This window comes from Pezoporus occidentalis, unplaced genomic scaffold (assembly GCF_034315485.1).
Source record: "Pezoporus occidentalis ecotype Australia unplaced genomic scaffold, CSIRO_AGI_Poc_V1 ctg67, whole genome shotgun sequence".
NCBI lineage: Eukaryota > Metazoa > Chordata > Aves > Psittaciformes > Psittacidae > Pezoporus > Pezoporus occidentalis.
In genome coordinates, this window is record NW_026916019.1 from 3,986,105 (window position 1) to 4,005,526 (window position 19,422).

Below are 19,422 nucleotides of genomic sequence, written 5' to 3' on the forward strand. Positions count from 1 at the left end.
ATGAATATAATACTTTTTTGTTCATTAGGGACTGTAGTGACAGGACAAGGGGTAAAGGGTTAAAACTTAAACAGGGGAAGTTTAGACTGGATATAAGGAAGAAATTCTTTCCTGTTAGGGCAGTGAGGCACTGGAATGGGTTGCCCAGGGAGGTTGTGAATGCTCCATCCCCGGCAGTGTTCAAGGCCAGGCTGGATGAAGCCTTGGGTGGCATGGTTTAGTGTGAGATGTCCCTGCCCATGGCAGGGGGGTTGGGACTAGATGATCTTAAGGTCCTTTCCAACCCTAACTATTCTATGATTTTATGATTCTATATCCCATGTTGTTCTTATCTTTATATTTAGTCATAAGTACACATACACACACTCTCTCTCTCATGTACCTCACTGGGCTGGAGTTGGCAGTGACCTTTTTTCCTGAAGGAAGGTGATGCACCCTGCAGCTGTGATAGCTGGATGTCCTCATAGACTGCCCTGGCTCAGGGACTACAGCCTGCCTTTTCAAGGGAGAGAAAGACTAGTAGCCCAACCCCTGTGCAAAGGCCGGTGCCCAGGAATCCATAGGCAGAGTTTGGCTGGGAGGCCTCACTGATCTGCCCACTACTGACCCATCTCCCCTGGAAAGAAGAGGTGAGCTGCAAATGCACCTCAGGCCAAGATGTGCCTGTGGGCCACCCTTCGAACATTGCTGCCAGCTTAGGAAAACAGGGCCTTGATCTATGAAGGTCCAGGACTGTCGAAGCATACTTCCTTGCAATCTCCTTCACAGTAATTCACTGATTCTTTATGAACTTTCAAACAAATAATGAATACTGGAGAAAAAGCTGTCCAGCAGAGTGAAGCAATAATACACAGACACGAAGTGCATTCCTCATTTCTCTCCCCATTCAACTCCGCAGCTACAAGAGTATAGCACAGTAAACAAGCCTCATCCTCCTCAACACACTTCAAGTCATTCTTCCCACACACAGCTGCCACTATCATGCATATTTCAAAGCCTCCATCTGGGCTTGACAACTGTACCTTCCTTTTTTCCAGCCAACAGAAATACACTTCCTACTCAAACAGACATGGATGATAATGCGCTGTTTATTTCAGAAAAAAACCTGTTCCACAAGTAGGTCATGTGGGTGGAAGCCCCCATGCTAACCTACATGCTCACTGTGGAGGTTAGAGCTACCCTACATTCCTTTTTCTCTCTTTTCATCTAGAATGAGGATTCATGGTACTTGTCCAGACTGCTGAATGCCCCATACTGCTGAATGCCTCATACTTCTGGATAAACACCTACTCCTCACACACGGATTAACTTCACAGCATACACCCAGCAGGTTCAACATTTCCCAGATTCTTCATTTATGCTACATTTGCTACACAGTGCAGGTACACCTCCTTCTGTTCAGAAATATGGCAATAACCTCCACAGCCGTTGAAGACTGAGGTTATCCTGAACTCAGCACACACAGGAGCCAGTATGAGGCCTCCTGTTTTTCTCCTGAAGGCCAACTCTCCCTGCTGCAGCTATCACTCTTAATACTCTGCTGCAGTAACCACCCATTCTGCACCCACAACAGCAGCCTACATTCTACCATTTAAATAGCTGTGTCTCTTCCTTCCTTCCTTCCTCCCTCCCTTCCTCCCCCATCAGCAGCCTGGACTCAATTCACTCTTCCTGTATCATCAAATACACCGTCCTACATCCATCATGCTAACAAGCACTCTGTCTCCCCCCAACTATTGCTCTACAGCAGCTTGATAGGCACAGGCTGAGGACAGCATCTGCTGCAACACTGAGAAGAGCTGAGGCCAAGCTAGGCTAGGGCTCTTATCTTTGAGAGCAGAAGAAGGTGGGGCCAAAACAGGAGCCAATTGCTCCTGCTTCACCAAGGGGGGGTAGCATGTGCCTTCATTCACACTGGACAGCAATGTCCACACACTTCCCATCTCTTTGCAGATAGCAGTCACAGCAGGTGAGTCACTGGGTGAGATGGGAGAGACTGGAAGTGATGTTTGATTATCTGGGCAACTCTGCTTCAATAGCCAGTCTCAACTCTAGCCCCATGCCACACTGCAAAAAACTCCCAAAAGCTGAGTTGGAGTAATCTATGGGCAGCCTCTGTCTCACAAATCATCTCCTGGATCACCTGAGATTAACAATGTTTTAACATATGGATTACACAACCAAGAGAATTCCTTTAGGATTTTAGTGACTATATATGTCCAGCCAACTTCAGTGTCTTGCATGCTGGGCTGGCATTTGGTCTGAATCATGCCAGAGATGTTGTGAGGCTTAGTTAGTTAATATTTCCTGAGTCCTTTGAAATCTTGTAATAAAAGATTTTAAAATGTAATGGTACCAGAAAGCAATTTTACTCTTAGTATGATACTTGCTACCAGGATTTATTAATTTTGTCCTAAAGGGAAATCGGAAGATCTCCATCTACATGTGCATTGTTTCTTTCTTGGAAGATGGGAAACAAAGGAGATGGTACAAAAATAAATATCTATAAAGAGAATGAACAAGAGCGGCTATTTGTAATAGGCAGTCTTCAGCTGTTTATTCTATTTACCTAGGCCTTCATTTGGGAAGACCACCGAGGAAGAAAACTCCAAACTCCAGTCTAAAGATCTTTCTGCCTAGAGTACTCATTCATTTTAGGTTATATGGACAGAGATGTGGCCTAGATCTTCCACCACTCTGCAGCTACTACCTGTCTTCCTACTTTAACAGCATTTTCAACAAACTGAGATATGGCCTTAATTTTCCTTAAGCTGATCATACAGGTTTTAAATTTTTTCTCTGATATTTGTCATAGTGCTTTGGAGGTTACCCAGGCATTTTATGCAGTCCTCTGGTACACTTAATCATTTCAGTGGCTTCCTGCAGTAAATCAGGAGACATTATATTAACAAAAGATGGGGCTGTTCCAGGTCTGATTCATAATGCTGAATCCCCGTCTACCTGGCTTTAAAAGAGTTCTTTAAAAAGGTCAGTTTACTCTATGGAATTCTAAATATCAAGGATATGTCTTCTCTCACACAAGATATATACACTTGAGACTAGCACTCTGAAAGGTACAAAAGACACTAAAGTGATTCAGAATGAGAACTCACAGCTGTCTGTACCACAATCTAGCCAAAGAGACCTTGTCTGAAAACACACCACTGAGATACAGGCACACCACACAAATAAGCATCTCAGGCTTACCTCCATCACTGCACTTCTTTGTCTGGCAAACACTGTTTAGTAACATTCATTGAGCACAAGACCAATGGCAGGCAAAATACCAGGACTAAGAGGAAAAGACTGTCCAAAAGTAGACTTTGCTTGTACCATGTTATTAATATTTGGTTAGTTCTTCAAAATACTTATTAATTCCTGCCATCAGCATTTATGTAATATAAATAAATAAATAAAAGATATATTAACCATTTGTTTTCTGGATCTGACATCACATCGCGTCCTGGCTTTCACTTTTGTATTTCGAATTCAAGTTTGCTTTCACTATCTCACACAGCACAGCTACGATTCCTATGAAATAAGTATGAGTAAGTCGTAACTTTCAGTATTATTTTGCTCTTGTGATACTGCTCTTGCCCTTGCTAAAGGAAAATAAAACAAGCTTTCAATTAATACAGCTGGCAAAACATTTCTGAATAGCAATTTTGCACTCCAACAGCTGAGTACTTTGCAATGTAATTTTGCGAAGTATCTTAACGAAGACAACCGAATGTTTTGTTTTCATTCTGTCAGTCCAACTGCACTGAAACCACGAATTTGAAATGCTTTCTCTAAATCTCTTTATTTTTTTCCACCACAAGAAATTGTGAGATTGACTTTTTTGCCCCATCTGCAACAGGTTCACAATTTCTAAATACACAATCACAGCAGAAGATGCGTTGAAAAAAAAAAGCCCCCCCCCCCAAATAACCACAAAAAAAAAACAAACAAACCCTTCAATACTTTAGGGCCTTATCTTGCAAGGTGCTGAAAACTCTCGTAATTTTACATTTCCACATTCTACTTCACATGTAGTATGTTGTGAATGCTGTGTATCATCCAGAAAAGAAAGTCTGACCTCAACTCCTGTGCAAGCTAAGCAGAATGAATATGAATAACACACAGACAATACCTTCCCATTAGCTGCCAGAAATTAATGCCAAAATATTTCTGTGGGTCAAGACCTCTGCAAGATCCACAGGCCTTATGTGACATTTTACCACAAGGCAGTTGTGAGCATTGGTTCCAACATGCCACATAGATCAAACCCCTGTAGAAAGTGGCACTGAGACTAAAGCACTGCCATCAGAACACTGCGCCTAGCCTGCAGCCCTCCCCTGTGCTGGGAGAAGGCTAACAAGGCCTAGATGGGTTGTATGTTGAGCATTCTTTGTTCCAGTCACCACTTGATTATCTGGCTGACCTGTCTTAAAAGACATTCTTGAATAGAAATCAACCTAGGCCAGTCACAATTTTATTTGTAGTGACTTACATTTTAGCAACCTGATTTTACAATTCTGTTTCTGCGTGTGTGTACTGGGCATGTGTTCAGCCCTAATACTAGCTGGACATGGGCAAACAGAGCCATGGCAGGCTCATCTCTCTGACAACCCCTAGCAAGAATGAACATGCTTCCATGTAGTTTTGAGGAGAAAGTTAACACTGTGAAATGCAGATCTCTCTCTTCCCCCACTTCTACATTGCAACCAGTGTATCTGTATGCACTCCCAATCCACACACACAAATATGCAGTACTTATATACGTTCACATGAAAGAAAAACCAACCAGAAAGCTGCTTCTATTAATCATGGTAATAGCCAACAAGCTCAGCAATGTTTAAAAATACTTTTGTTCATCTCACTGAATGCAGTAGATTTCAAACTACACGATGACTGCTATGAGAGGTTTTTTACCAGAAATATAAAATACATCTTTCATTTCAGCATCTCATTTAAAATACATAAATTACAAAACAAACCAACCAACAAAAGATTTTAAATGTCTGAATAAATACTGATTAATAATTCCATATATTATTTTGATTTTTCAACCTAAACATCAATTTCTATCATGGACCTGCTTCTGAGTTGGAAAAATTTATCCTAAAAATTTGAATGGCAGACTACCAACAAGTTACAAGATTTTAAGACCATAATAAACATCAGGATCATGATCCATTATGCTTAACACTTATGGGAGGGTTTTTTCATGTAACCAGGATGCTTAAAAACTTGTTCTTAAACAGAAAGCAAAGCCAAGAGTCTTATGTAACAACATTATTTCAGAGTGGTTTATTTAAGGCTATCACCACACCAGAATCAATCTCTTCTGATGGAAGATGACTGAGTCTTCATTGTTTTGGGTCTACACAAGGTGCTTTAGAAAGAGAACGACACTGAATAGGCCTGGTAATTGGGAAGGACAGGGTGAGGAAGACAATATAAGACAATGACTGCACTGGGAAAAAAGACAGTATGAGTGAATAGTGGGAAAAGAGTATAAGGAGTAATGTGGGGATAAGAAAAGCAGCACTAGACAGGAAAACAGGCTTCTGGAAGAGGACTGGGTGTGCAACTGGGATACAGAGCTCCAAGATCAAGGAGACTATGCTGGGTAAGAAGAGATTAGAAGGAAGAGAGAAAGAGGTATCACACTTGTGGGTTTCTGTAGGGAAAAAAGGGTAGAAAATGTAGTGATAGGTAACAGCAACCTGTAACTGAGGAGCCTGACTGGGTGCACAAATGGATCAGGACAAAGCAAGAACACTTTCACACCCAAAGCCAGTGGCAGATGCAGAGAATCATCCCTTGCACACCCTCAAATACATCAGCGTTTCGCTTACATTATGCTGCAGGTTAAAGAAGTTCAGCTCTCACTGGCTTAAATCCCCAAAGTAACAAGAGGTCACTTCACCCTCTTCTAAAAAACATCTCATAATTTTAGCACAGGCTCATAATTAATAGGGAAGAAAACAGCTTTGAATTAATTTGGCAATATTATTTTAGTAGCTTCTTCCCCAAAGGACGACAGAATGAAAACAAAACAGCCTGAAATGCCATATGACTTCATAGTATAGAATGTAATTTCTGGAAATTTAGAGGTGGTTAGCTTCTGAAATTATACTGGCATTAAGTCAAGGAAGTTTGATTCTAATTTTCTGAATCATATGTTACAATTAGAAACATCATTAGCTCCTTAATAAATAGAGGAATATCCCTTTCTAAACATGGTAGGTCATGAGACGGCTGACCCAAAAGCTGTCTACTCTCTCTTGTTGGCTTTGACACTCAAAAATTTAACAGTGTCTGGTACCTCAAACCACTGTAATATTCTATCTATCTATAGTTCATTAATTGGCCACTTAAATTGACTTCAGTAGTAAAAGGTCAATTTACTCTTAAATGTGCACAGAGTTTGGAGAGACTATAGAACAGAGTAGCTTTTACGACCAGTTTGATATTTTCAAATTATATGCAGCGTAGTAAATAACCATCACGTCAAGCATGAACACAAAGATGCATGCTTGGAGGTGCACCTCCAAACACTCCAAATCCCTTTCAGCCTCCTGAACGTGCAGTTTAACAGTGCAGTGCTGTGCAACAGGTCCACAGCAGACGTTTCCTTCATGACTCATGCATTCTCAGGACCCACTTCCTAGGACCTACAGGAATGCGCGTAATTGTGTGTAATGCACACACAGATTCACAGTTCTCGGAATACAACTATAACAAGTAAACTCGGGTCAAGGAAGTTGTCACAGCATGGAGTTTCAATTTGTTTGCAAGCTTAAGTGAACAGCAAATGAGGACCTCTGCATCTGTCAGTGCATATGGCTTCTAACTAAGGACAAAGTTTTGCAAGCACTCTCCAATGACAAGCGTGCTAAGCCAAACAAGTTCTGTGCAGGGAAGTGGTGCCATGCCACAAGTGTTTAGCAGTTCTGTGTGGGGAAATTGACTGGGAGGAAGAATGAGGGAGAGCACAAGGAAGGGGAGGAAGTCTGAGGGAGCTAACACATGCTGGTTTAGCCCAGAAGCACCAGCCACTTTGTATCTCCACCCTTCTGTTCCCTCACTTTGACCTCATTACCCAGCGTTCAAATATCTTAATACCGGTTTGTCACAACAAAAGGCTGATGAGCATGGTGCACTCTCTCACCTACACACCCCATGTACAAAGTGCTGTCATCTATTGGATCTTCCTTTTCTCTTCCACCTTCTCTACCTGCTTCCTCTACAGAGCTAAGCCTGTGCAAGCACTGGCCGTGAACAACCTGTATCTTTTCTAGGGTCAGGCATACTGCTGCAGTGCCTCAGGAGCAGAGAGATGCTACCCTGAACATCAGCTGTATGAAATGCTTCCACCACTTAAGCCACAAGCCTGCTAAGCATCTCAGAGGAAACATCCCTTTTGCATTCATGCATTTTATTAATTTATATAGCAGCATTTAAAGTCAGCAGATCAAGAACATTAGGAACATATGCCACCTGTGCTCTGCATGTTGAACTCCCACTCCTACTGAATTCTAATAATATTAGCAATAATAATAAATAACAATTTGTTATTTATGTGCTGTCAGAAGCAGAAGGCTTCAAGATAAAATGTATGCAAATAGAGGAATAATAAAATAATAATAATAAAAAAATAATTACCCTCAGGTACACAAAGAACCAGGTTTAAAAAAATGAAAATACAAATACAGATAGCACTGCCAAAAACAAAAAATGAGCCAATCAATTCCTAACAGTAAAACTGAAATTCTCTAAGTCACTGCACAACCAACCTAAACAGACTGAAGTGTCTAGCAGCATTTGTAGAGGTAAGATTCAGCTTCTGAAACTGTTTAGCTTAATTCACTGCAAAAAACTCACCACCCTTTGTGCAACTATTAGCAAAGGATTTGACATTATGCTTCTCTGCACATTCTATTGTGGTTTATCTTTCCCAGGACACCTAATATTCCGCTACTAAAAACCCAGTGGAATTAGCTTTGTTTTAAGCTATACTGTAGGGAATCCTCAAGCACTTTATAAAAAATAACCTGAGAGACAACTGTGGCAAAAATATCTGACCCATGTCAGTTATACAGAGAACCAAGTGAAAATTAATACATAATTGGACCCTTTGGCAAGTACTTGTTTGGAAATTGTACTGTAAACAGGATGCCTGTAAGGGCAGTGGCAAGACAAGGTGTTCAGGGAATGAAACTAGAGGCATTCAAATCTTGCTTTCAAGATTGAGGGAAAAATCACATGGACTTAATTTTAAGTTGCCAGAAAGAGCATTCATACAAATAAAATCAGGCTCTGATTTTCTCCCAGCATTGCACAGGAGCTTAACGTGTTTCCAACCAACAGAATATCTAAATTTTGTAGTATACTACAAAATAACCCAACAAGCAACACCAACAATATGTCATGAGAGTATAAAATATCCTGAGATAACTGGCAAAATGCTGATGAAAAGCCTCTAAATGCTTAATCACAGTTCTAACTGGGGATGGACTTGTTTTCTAGTCTTACTAAAATGTGCTTATAAATTTACTTTAGTTTCTTCCTCTCTGAAAAGGCTAGAAGTTTTATTTCAGCTTCCAACTGATTCTGGTTTTCTTCCACACTTTAGTTAACTTCTGCATCCACTAAAGTTAACACAGCTTTTTCAGGGGTAGCAAATGTAACTATGTTGCATTGAAAACATCTTGCATCATACACAGAAAATGCAATCAGAGAAATGCCATAAGGCTTTCCACGCTAATAACAAATTCAGAGCTTTGGAAAATACGGTATGGGGAAAACGTAGTTATTCAAATAAAATCAGGCAGGTAAGGCAAAATTTGAAAAAGCTTTAATTAGAAGAAAGCTTTTCATATTCACTCATTCAAAGAGTTAACAAGGAGTTTCTCCATCACTTTGGTCTTCAAAATAAGCCAAGGCACTGCCAATTTTATTTCTGCCTCATATGGGCCTACAAGGATGCTAGGGAGGGACTCTTCATTAGGGACTACAGTGATAGGACAAGGGCCAATGGGTTGAAACTTAAACAGGGGAAATTTAAGTTACATATAAGGAAGAAGTTCTTTACTGTGAGGGTGGTGAGGCACTGGAATGGGTTGCCCAGGGAAGTTGTGAATGTTCCATCCCTGGCAGTGTTCAAGGCCAGGATGAACAGAGCCTTGGGTGACATGGTTTAGTGTGAGGTATCCCTGCCCATGGCAGGGGGGCTGGAACTTGATGATCTTAAGGTCCTTTCCAACCCTAACTATTCTATGATTCTATGATTCTATATAACCTAAACATGCAAGGTCAGAAGAGTAGGCCTTAAAAGAAAAAACCTACGCTGAGAGGAAACTGATGTTTATCAAAAATGTGTATTGTGAGCAATAACATCACTTCTGTTTCAAATACAGAAATGTCCAATGTGAACTTATTATACACTGGTGTTTGTTTCACTGTTGAATTACGCAGAAAACAGCCAAACCTGCCACTGGTGTTGGTCTTTTTAACATTTACTGACCAGAGCTGCATTAGCAATTAAAACTCCAAATGCCAACGAATTCCCCACCCATACTGAGCTCCTCCCAACATCAGAGTTTGTATTAAAGTAGCACAATTAGAAAAATGTGTTCTAAATACTGCATTAGGATAGGCAGGCTCTGACAATTCCAGTTGTTAGATATGGAAAGTTGCAGCACAGAAAAACCTGCACGTAATGGAAAGAATCAGATTATTTTTTTTTCTATTGTTTTGTTCAGGTAAATACACACTTGGCATAATTCCTAGTGATGAATCTGCACTACAGCATGTTTAAGACACTGCAGAATTGCCTATTTTTTCAACATTATTTTATTACATTTTATTGTGGTTTTACTTTGTTCAAATCTGCAAATTTACTTCTGTGGAATGTCAGCATTTTTCATAAAGGGTTTTATTTTTATTTACAGCTTTAAACAACTTCATATTTTGTTGTACGGTAGCATACTGGCACATTTGAAATTTCCATCACACTGACAATAAAAGATTTTTATCATGTGAATGTTTTCCCATTTTCACATAGGAATGTTCAAGTTCCTCAGGGGAGAGGGAGTTCAGCCTAAGGACGAAACAAGCATCTATCCACATGGATTTCTACCCTACAAGTCTTTGTACATCCTCAGTTTAATGTAACTGCAAAGATTCAAGTGAAATTTTATTTGTATTAAAATTTGTTTAATTTAAAACACTAAGTTTGCAATTTTCTGTACTATTTAAGAATACCATTTGATAAGTTGTATAGATCTTTATGACAACTTAAAATGGTCGATCTTGCAAGATTAATTTCTTGCATAAACTTACATGGCCTCATTAAGATAATACAATTCTACTTATATGGTCAAAAATACATTGATTTGTTATATACTTATATTCATAACAAATTAGGCAGCTTAGAACCCCATGCTTTGAATTCAGCATAGAACTACATGTGTTGTCCTTGTTTAAACGGTTTAAAATAATTAACAATTTTGTCATATAGAGGCACATAAGATTACCTGAGTTATCCTTACCATTATAATAAAATTGTGAAGAAAATAATTCAACTATAATACAACATAAACAGGACTTTTTTCGAAGGGGAACAGAAAGACTACTAAACCAACTTGTTGAAGTGGCCATCATCTGAAACTGTTGGCAAAACTCTACAGACTTTACAGTGGCTTAAAATACAGCACTGTTACCTATCACTTACATACTCCAAGTTATAAAATAGTATTACCAACATCAGTTAAATCTATCATCATAGTAAGTGATCCCAATTTGTCCTCTTTTCCACTCCCCTCCTTTCCCTTGCCAACCATACTGCCAACACAAATATTTCAAGACAGCCATAACTTTCCTGAGAATTCCGCAATTAAATGTTCAGCATATTCAAGTCCAATTGTAAAATAAAAAATGCTAATGCAATGTGAAAATGGAACTCTTCAATGTAGTGCTCAAATTCCACTGAATTTGTAAGAGTGCTACCAAAAGCAAATGGAAAACATTGGGTCTATGAAAAAGAAACAGTGATACTATTACATTTTTAGTACTACATTGATGGCACTACACATAATTGTTTCTCTGACTTGTTTACAGCCTAAGAGGGAAAAAGAAAGCTCTATAACACACTTATTAAAAGGCATTCTTACATACACTGTTGCTTTTTCTCTCAAATACATTAAGCACCATTAAGAAACCTCACCTTGTTATTCCTCAAAGAGCAGTCCCTTTCTTTCCCTGTAAACTGGTAAACAGTCCATTGACTGTATTCTCTGTTATGGTATAAACACTGAGATATTTAGACATGGTGATGAATTACTACTGGAAATAATACATAATATTTTACACTTCTATAATTTGGTGGCCTTCTATGATGGGGCTACAGAACCGATGGACAGGGGTAGAGCAGTTGATGTCATCTACCTGCACTTGTGTAAAGCATTCGACACTGTCCCACACGACATCCTTGTCTCTGAATTGGAGCGACATCAATTTGATGGATGGACCACTCGGTGGATAAAGAACTGGCTGGATGGCCGCACACAAAGAGTTGCGGTCGATGGCTCAATGTCCGGCTGGAGACCAGTAACGAGTGGTGTCCCTCAGGAATTGGTGCTGGGACTGGTCTTGCTCAATATCTTTGTCACTGACATGGACACTGGGATTGAGTGTGCCCTAAGCAAGTTTGCCGATGACACCAAGCTGTGTGGTTCAGTTGATACCCTGGAGGGAAGGAATGCCATCCAGAGGGAGCTCGACACGCTTGTGAGGTGGGCTGATGCCAGCCTCATGAAGTTTAACCATGCCAAGTGCAAGGTCCTACACCTGGGTTGGAGCAATCCCAGGCACAGCTACAGGTTGGGCAGAGAAGAGATTCAGAGCAGCCCTGTGGAGAAGGACTTGGAGTTGTTGGTTGATGAGAAAATGAACATGGGCAGGCAGTGTGCGCTTGCAGCCCAGAAAGCCAAACATATCCTGGGCTGCATCAAAAGGAGCGTGACCAGCAGGTCGAAGGAAGTGATCCTGCCCCTCTACTCTGCTCTTGTGAGACCTCACCTGGAGTATTGTGTGCAGTTCTGGTGTCCTCAACATAAAATGGACATGGAACTGTTGGAACAAGTCCAGAGAAGGGCCATGAGGATGATCAGGGGACTGGAGCACCTCCTGTATGAAGACAGGCTGAGAAAGTTGGGGCTGTTCAACCTGGAGAAGAGAAGGCTGCGTGGAGACCTCATAGCAGTCTTCCAGTATCTGAAGGGGGCCTACAGGGATGCTGGAGAGGGACTCTTCATTAGAGACTGTAGTGATAGGACAAGGGGTAACGGGTTCAAACTTGAACAGGGGAAGTTTAGGTTGGATATAAGAAGGAAATTCTTTCCTGTTAGGGTGGTGAGGCACTGGAATAGGTTGCCCAGGGAGGTTGTGAATGCTCCATCCCTGGCAGTGCTCAAGACCAGGCTGGACGAGGCCTTGGGTGATATGACTTAGCGTAAGGTGTCCCTGCCCACGGCAGCGGGGTTGGAACTTGATGATCTTAAGGTCCTTTCCAACCCTAACTATTCTATGATTCTATAATCTTTCACCCAGAAGTAATAAAACACTTGAATGGCAGGTAACTTTACAGATGATGAAAGACAACAGCAGAAGGTGAAATTCATTTTTCTAAAGGAAATTCTGGAAAAGAGTCATAGTTATATTCAACACAGCACGGAACATGTTTTCACTTTTGTCCTGTGTTGTGGCAAGTTTAACGTATGCAGTTAACAAAACTTGCTCAACCTCAGCTACTGCACCAACAGCAGTTTACTGTTCCTTAATTTCGAATCTCCTAGCCTCTGACATTTTTTGGTCATTTTATTTCCTATCAGCATGACTAAATCCAAATTGGGCACAAATCACCTACAATCTTTAGCCATGTTTTGCTAAGATGCTGTCCTTTTCTGTTGTCTAGTAACTGTATCTCACATAATTTAATAACTGATTAAATACTCTAAACAAGTAAATGACAAATTAGCAATTCTAGTTTCCAAGTCCTGTTGTCAACATGCCCCTCTGAAATTTTCCAAAGACAAGAAATAAACTAAGTTCTGATGATTCATTTAAACCTAATGAAACTAAATCTAAAAGCATTTTCTGCTAAACAAATACAACATGTACTGGCAAAAAAAATGTGCTGGGAACAGCGTTTATACCTGGTTTTTGTAGAACTCAATCTGCCAGACAACATATAAAAGTACATACACAGACATCCTGCTATTTCTTTCAAGAAAATAATAAAAGTATAAGGCCAGAGAGATTTATACATGAGCAAAATCAACTCCTCTCCAGCTTTGGCTGCCCTGAGTCAAGTCATATTAATACCCACAATCACATTCTGTTATTCAAAAAAGGACCATTAAACGTAATCATAAAACATTACACTTGAGACTGCCTCCAAAAATCTATCCTTGCTTTTTGTCTCTGTAACTACCGTGTTCAGCCCACCAGAGAGACTTTAAGACTAAACAAACAAACAAACAGTGTTTTGTTAATGCATGTGTACGTATGTGCAATAGCATCTCGGTTTACTCTAGCTTCTTTGATGAGTAAGGTTTTCACAGAAACTGCACAATGAAAACTAGAAGCTATTTAGACCAGCACACCCCTTATTAATGAAAAACTTATTTTAACTTTTAGCTACTTTTCTGTTAATTATCACAACCAACCAACCACAGAAAGTAGAACCAGTCTTCTTAGGACACCCACAGGCTCTGCTATATTCCAGAATGCAAATTCTACATATTTTTGCCTCTTCTCAAAACAACAGAAAGAGAGCCAAAAGAAACTAAGGAACAAAACTTAACCCCCGCAACAGAAAAGACCATGCCATTTTAGACAAGTTGGTGCAACAGATCCCTCAGCACAGGTGTATTTATTTATAAAGGCAGGTGTGTGATTGCAGAGATATGTAGGATGACCTAGTTATCTTTAATTCAAGTACCAGCATCTTTAATTCAGCTACTTCTACTACTTACAGAACCAAACAAAGAGTGGTACAAGTACGAAAAATTTTTGAGAGACTTACATAGCTGACAAACTTGTTGCAAAGAATCACTTTGTACTGGCACCATTTTCACCCTAATTTAACTTTCAACTCTGAGGCTCAACAATGAATTTATGGGGTGTGGTGCAGGAAAGTGCAGTCCTCCAGCAGCCCACTACTAAAGCGGGAAATAGTGAATCTGAGTCTACCAAAGGCAGCTATACACAAAATTTTAGGCATATCTCTCAAAATACCCCATCTGAATCCATGACTTTGCCATTTTCACAACAGCTAACTCTGGGGCTTGGTTTGTGCTGTGAGGATAAAGGAAATAAACATGTCATAGTTTTGAACTAGCCTGAATGTTCAGTGCAATTATTTGATCTGCTGGGCTCACCGACTGACCCTGGCAGCAACTCTTCACCTCTTTTCCCCTCAAGTTTCCCACTCTATAAATGACCAAAAGGATACTGCCCTCTTTTCTGGTGTTCTGGAATCCACAGGTACTAGGCAGATATTTTTACCATGTTTTGAGTAACTTTGGAAAGTATCTACCACTTCTGCATACCAGGGAGAAAGTCTGAAGTGGAGAAATGACTGTTAGTAGCAACAGTAAGGAGCATCACCAGTGTAATGGCAAAACATACTGCCAGTACATTGCTTCATAAACCAGAAGAATATTCCATCAAAATGAGTATTTTAGGGAATGTTGCAATACATTCACAACTGGAAAAAAAAGTCAGAGTGACTGCAGTTAAAAGAAGTCATCAGTTGTGCTTGTATTCTTTCTTAATTCAAGGACAGGAGAGATTAAGCATGAATACTGGCATCCAAGAAAGTCTTACTTAGGTATGAACATTCAAAATATTATGGATGGACAGGGCTGTTACAGTCTGCAGATCAGTATTAAACAACTTCCTCACCATGCTCAACTTCTGTAAACAGTGTGAGGGCTGTGAATCTAATGTTCGGATTAATGCATACCTTTAGAATACTTTACTGTCTTATGTTTTAGAGTCCAAACAACTGTTTTTTCATAATTCAATTCAACATTGTATCACCTGCAGGTAACTATAAATCATTTCACACAGCACCTCTGCAAAGCCAGCTACCTGAATCTCCAAGACATTTACTGATGCTGAAAAGCAATGTCCCTCCACAAATGGACAGAAGAAAAAAAAAATCCAAATAAGTTTTCAGATTCATAAACTCACTTTTCTCAAAAACTGGAAGCAGGCTTTGGAAATAGAATTTCTACGTGCTTTTGTGATGTCAAAGATGAAAATTCTGCTTATGGAGGTACAATCTGTAGCAAGAACACCTGTCTGCCAAGACTCTGGCATTGACAATATTTTATCTAGACAGCCTTTGAATGTGACTGACACAGGAGCACTGCACATGGCTGAGGAAACTGAAACTTATGGAAGAGCTTTTGAAGACTTTGTCAACAAAGAGTATTTTAGAAATGTGCCTATCACCCTCCAACCATGCCTCCTGGTATCATCCTCAGGAACCTAACAGCTTTTGGTTCTCCAAGTCTCCCATTTGTCCAAGGAGACAGACAGACTTACTTAGATAAGATGCTACAAGAGCCATTTGGACATAAGTAAATATTGTCAGCAAGTGGAGAGGTCTATGTGCTGACCAGTCACTGAGACAGTAAGGAATTGCTAACCTTTTCTCAATTACTGGACTTGGCTATGAGAAACATGTGACAGCTATTAGCTAAAGGACAGATATGACTAGGTGCAGTTGATAACCCTTCCACATATTTTATAACGCACTACGCATTCACCCTGACCTTTTGGACCATGATAGAAGTAGCCTGAACCATGTGTATGCTTTGCTGGGAAAGTCCACATGAACTTGCCACAGACAGCAGGCTGTAAATTTTTGGAAATGATAAATATCATGTACTGTCAAATGTTATTTTCACTGTATAACAGCCATAGTTCAGTTAATCCTCAAGCAACTGTCAGGGCTAGGATAACAGAGAAAAAAAGTGAAGGGAACTCAAAGACAAGATCATTGACTTTTAGCTTTAGTTGGTTCACTTCCAATTCAACTGCCACTAAAGTCAACAGCTCCCCCTGAACTCACTGGGCCTTGACACTAACTTGTTTCAATTAATGTTACTAACAGTACTGCTCAGCAGCCCAAAAGGAAGAAAAAAAATTTAGATTCTAGTTTGCCTCCCACAAAGACATCAGGCCATAAGATGCCCTTTCCCAAACTGCATTAAAAACACTAGTTATGGCTGTGGATCATCAGAGATCCAGCATTTTTTTGGCACCCAACACAAAAATCATACCAGCTAAATGCAGAATATGGTAAGTTCTCCTCAAATAAAATATGGACCTCAGTGGACCTTAGCTTAACCCAGATACAAAAATTTGCACACCTGACCTGCCAGGTTAATAGTGACTGGGTTTCATCTCCAAACTCAACCTACTGACTGGATATCAAGTCCGCAAGCAACAGTAGCAAAACTTATGAATCGGCAATGAGGTTCCGAGAGAGGTTTTACCAAGGAGAAGCACTGAAATACTGTCATTTGGGGACTTCTTCTGTAACCCTACACAAGCTGCAAGATTTCTCACCTATTTACACTGTCGACTAAAAGAAAACCTGGTTTGATCCAGGTCCAAGGTCAAAGTTGGCTATCATATTGCTGAATCAGAAACCAAGTTTCTCCTCCCATCTCCTGTCTTCCTCCCGCCCCTCTCCTCCCACTTGCACTACGGGATTACTGTTGTGGAGGCAGCTAGGTGAGGAAACTCCTGGCAAAACCAGGCCCTGGGCAGCGCCTGGTGTTTTCCAGTAGGCCAGCATGCTCCTGATTGTTCCAGCTCTAGATCCTTATGAAAAGTGAAATGAAACATGTTTTGTTTCAAGGCTCGGTTATGGATCTGCAACCAAAACTAACTGGGGCCGGCAAGTTGAATTGCCCAACACTTTCTGTCTCACTCACACGCTTGCACCTGCCAGGGATGGATTCCTCAGAAGGGCTGACGGGAGCGAGGCATGTTTTCTGTTTTGACGGCACACGGTAGCCAAATGCTAGGACCAGCAGGTCCTGGTGTTTACTGTCAGCCACTGAAAAAGGCGAAACACAGCATGAGCACTGAGGGGACGGCGTTTGGCTCACCTTAACCACAGCCGTTCACAGGCAGCAAGCTGCCCCTCGGCTTTGTCTGTGTCTTTCTCCGTTCAAACCACCCGGCTCCGCTGCCGCGGCGTCACGGCCGGCCCTGGAGTCACAACCTGTCGCCGTCCCCGCTTTAAGGTCACCTCATGGCGCTTCCGTCGAGCAGGGCCGCAGCTGAGGCCCGCGATACGCCCGGCCCGCTCCGGCGCGGCGCCGCGGTCGCTCAACGGGCATCCTGAGGGAGGGGGCAGGGCCACGGGCGCCGGGACCGGGGGGACACTTACCAGGTCTATGAAGGTCAGAAATTTCCAGCTGCCTCCATAGGTCTGATGCGCGGGCATGTCAATGGCCTTGTAATTGCACAGGATGGAGCAATAGGACAGGAGGATGGCGGCGCGCAGCACCTGGCAGGGGACCAGCGCCATGTTGCACGCTGCGCCGGGGCGGCCTCAGCGGCTGGCTGCGAGCCAGAGTGGGGTGCACTTCGGCGTGTGTGCGCGTGTGAGCGCTGGGGTGTGCGCGACCGCGCGGGCGGGACTCCGGGCACCCCCGCGCCGCGTTTGGCCCCGGACGGGGCGGGGCGGAGGGGCCGCGCCGTGCGGCGGCTGGTGGCAGCGGAGCGGGGCAGGCGGGGTTGGCTGCGCGGCGGGCGGTGGCGGTGCTGGCAGCGGCGTGACTGCCGGGCTCGGCGCGCTCCCGAGCCGCAGCTCCGCGGCCGGGCTAGACGGGAGGAGGCCGTGCCGTTCCCCAGGGAGCGGAGGGGCATGCCTCGCACCTCCCATCGCCCTCAGCTCCTGCGGCCGTAGTGCCCCGCGGGCCAGCAGGTGCGGGGCCGGGAGCTGCGGCTGTGCCCGAGGGTCCCGCGTCCCTCTCCGGGGAACACGAGGGTGAGCGCGGGCAGTAGGTTACTCGCGGGACCTGTTTGCCCGCGTTTTCACGCAAAAACCACAACGCACCAGCAGTGACGGTTTTTAGTCGGTGTACAGTGGAAGCCTGTGAACCCGCCTCCGTCGCGGCCCCTCCGTAGCGCCAGCCCGTCCTGCGGGGGGTAATGCGGGGGTAGATGGCGGGCGAGGCACAGTGCACTCAGCTCCCCGCGCCACCAGCTGACCGCGCCAGAGCCACTGGGCTGTGCGCTGGCGGCGAGCGGCGGCTGCTGGAGCAGGTGTCCCTGCCCCGCCGGGTCTTGTGGGGCATCCGCGGCGGGAGGCTGTGAGGCGCCGCCGGGGTGAACCGAGGCTATGGCCGTACCGTTACTGCGCGCTGCCCGTACGGCTACCCGGCCGCGGAGAGAGCATTTGTCCTTTCACCTATTTCTGAGCTACAGTCACGTCCTCGGTGTTCCCTTTCGTCACACGACTGCTAGAAGTGAGCTTTGCAATACCTGCAACCTCTGTAAGAAGGGGACCACGTTATCCCTGGATTAAAGTGTTGGGTGGAGTGTCAACACTATGAGGAATGACCATTTCAGTCAGGGATCTTGAGGCTAGGAGCAGCTGGGGTGAGGGTTCGTGCTTGGACTTCCACACCCTGAAAAGGAAAGGGTCTCAAAGTGCTGGGCTGCAGGGTAAATATTAAGTTGCTCCATCATCTGGAAAAGTTAGTTTAAAGGGAAAAGAAAAACTAAACACAAGCAGTGATGGCTGGGGTTGGACAGACAAACCACTTCTATAAACACCATCTCCCATACATCTGCCTTTTGACATAAATATTTGAACTATAAGGTGCTTCATCATGGTTAAGCTACTGGAAGGCAAAAAGAATCTATGACTGTGCAACACATGCCCTGCTTTAATTCCATTACGTGGCGTCAAAACCTCTTCATCTGGTATCTACTGTGCTCAAGTTCTGCAAAAATAAAGGGCTTTTAAGAGAATATATACTAGCAGCTATCCTAGATGAAATTAGCATGGCATAAGATACCTGCTTATGCAGAGGAATAGTATGTGAGGCATGGACAAAGAATCCTCTAGAAGCATGAATTTCCTACTGGATCCTTCAGGTTATTTTATCTATCAGTTCACAGCCCCAGCAAGCACATGGGGCAGTCAGCCCCTTGTGTTGTTTGTGGCACATTTAAATTAATACTTATGTTATCTACGTGTCTATCTATTTAGATTAGATAATTAGGAAGAAATTCTTCATGTGAGGATGGTGAGGTACTGGAACAGGTTGCTCAGAGAAGTTGTGTATCCCTGTAAGTGTTCAAGGCCAGGCTAGATGGGGCTTCGAGCAACCT

The 19,422-nt window shown here is 42.7% G+C and overlaps 2 protein-coding genes across 2 annotated transcripts in view; both read right to left on the reverse strand.

Annotated features, from left to right (window-relative positions):
- Positions 1–17,740, reverse strand: part of AIG1 (androgen induced 1) — a 129,147-nt gene extending 111,407 nt beyond the window's left edge. The window contains exon 1 of the mRNA XM_062640828.1: positions 17,468–17,740. Coding sequence (XP_062496812.1) covers positions 17,468–17,608 — 141 coding nt within the window. The 5' untranslated portion in view covers positions 17,609–17,740. The remainder of the gene's footprint in view (positions 1–17,467) is intronic.
- Positions 17,633–17,980, reverse strand: LOC134175201 (skin secretory protein xP2-like). The gene has a single exon (XM_062640832.1). The coding sequence runs from the start codon at positions 17,963–17,965 to the stop codon at positions 17,633–17,635; it is 333 nt and encodes a 110-aa protein (XP_062496816.1). The 5' UTR covers positions 17,966–17,980.
- Between the last annotated feature and the right edge of the window lie 1,442 nt (positions 17,981–19,422).

Coding starts and splice junctions, on each gene's coding strand:
- LOC134175201 (XM_062640832.1), bottom strand. CDS start 17,965: ATGGGAGGTGCGAGGCATGCCCCTCCGCTCCCTGGGGAACGGCACGGC.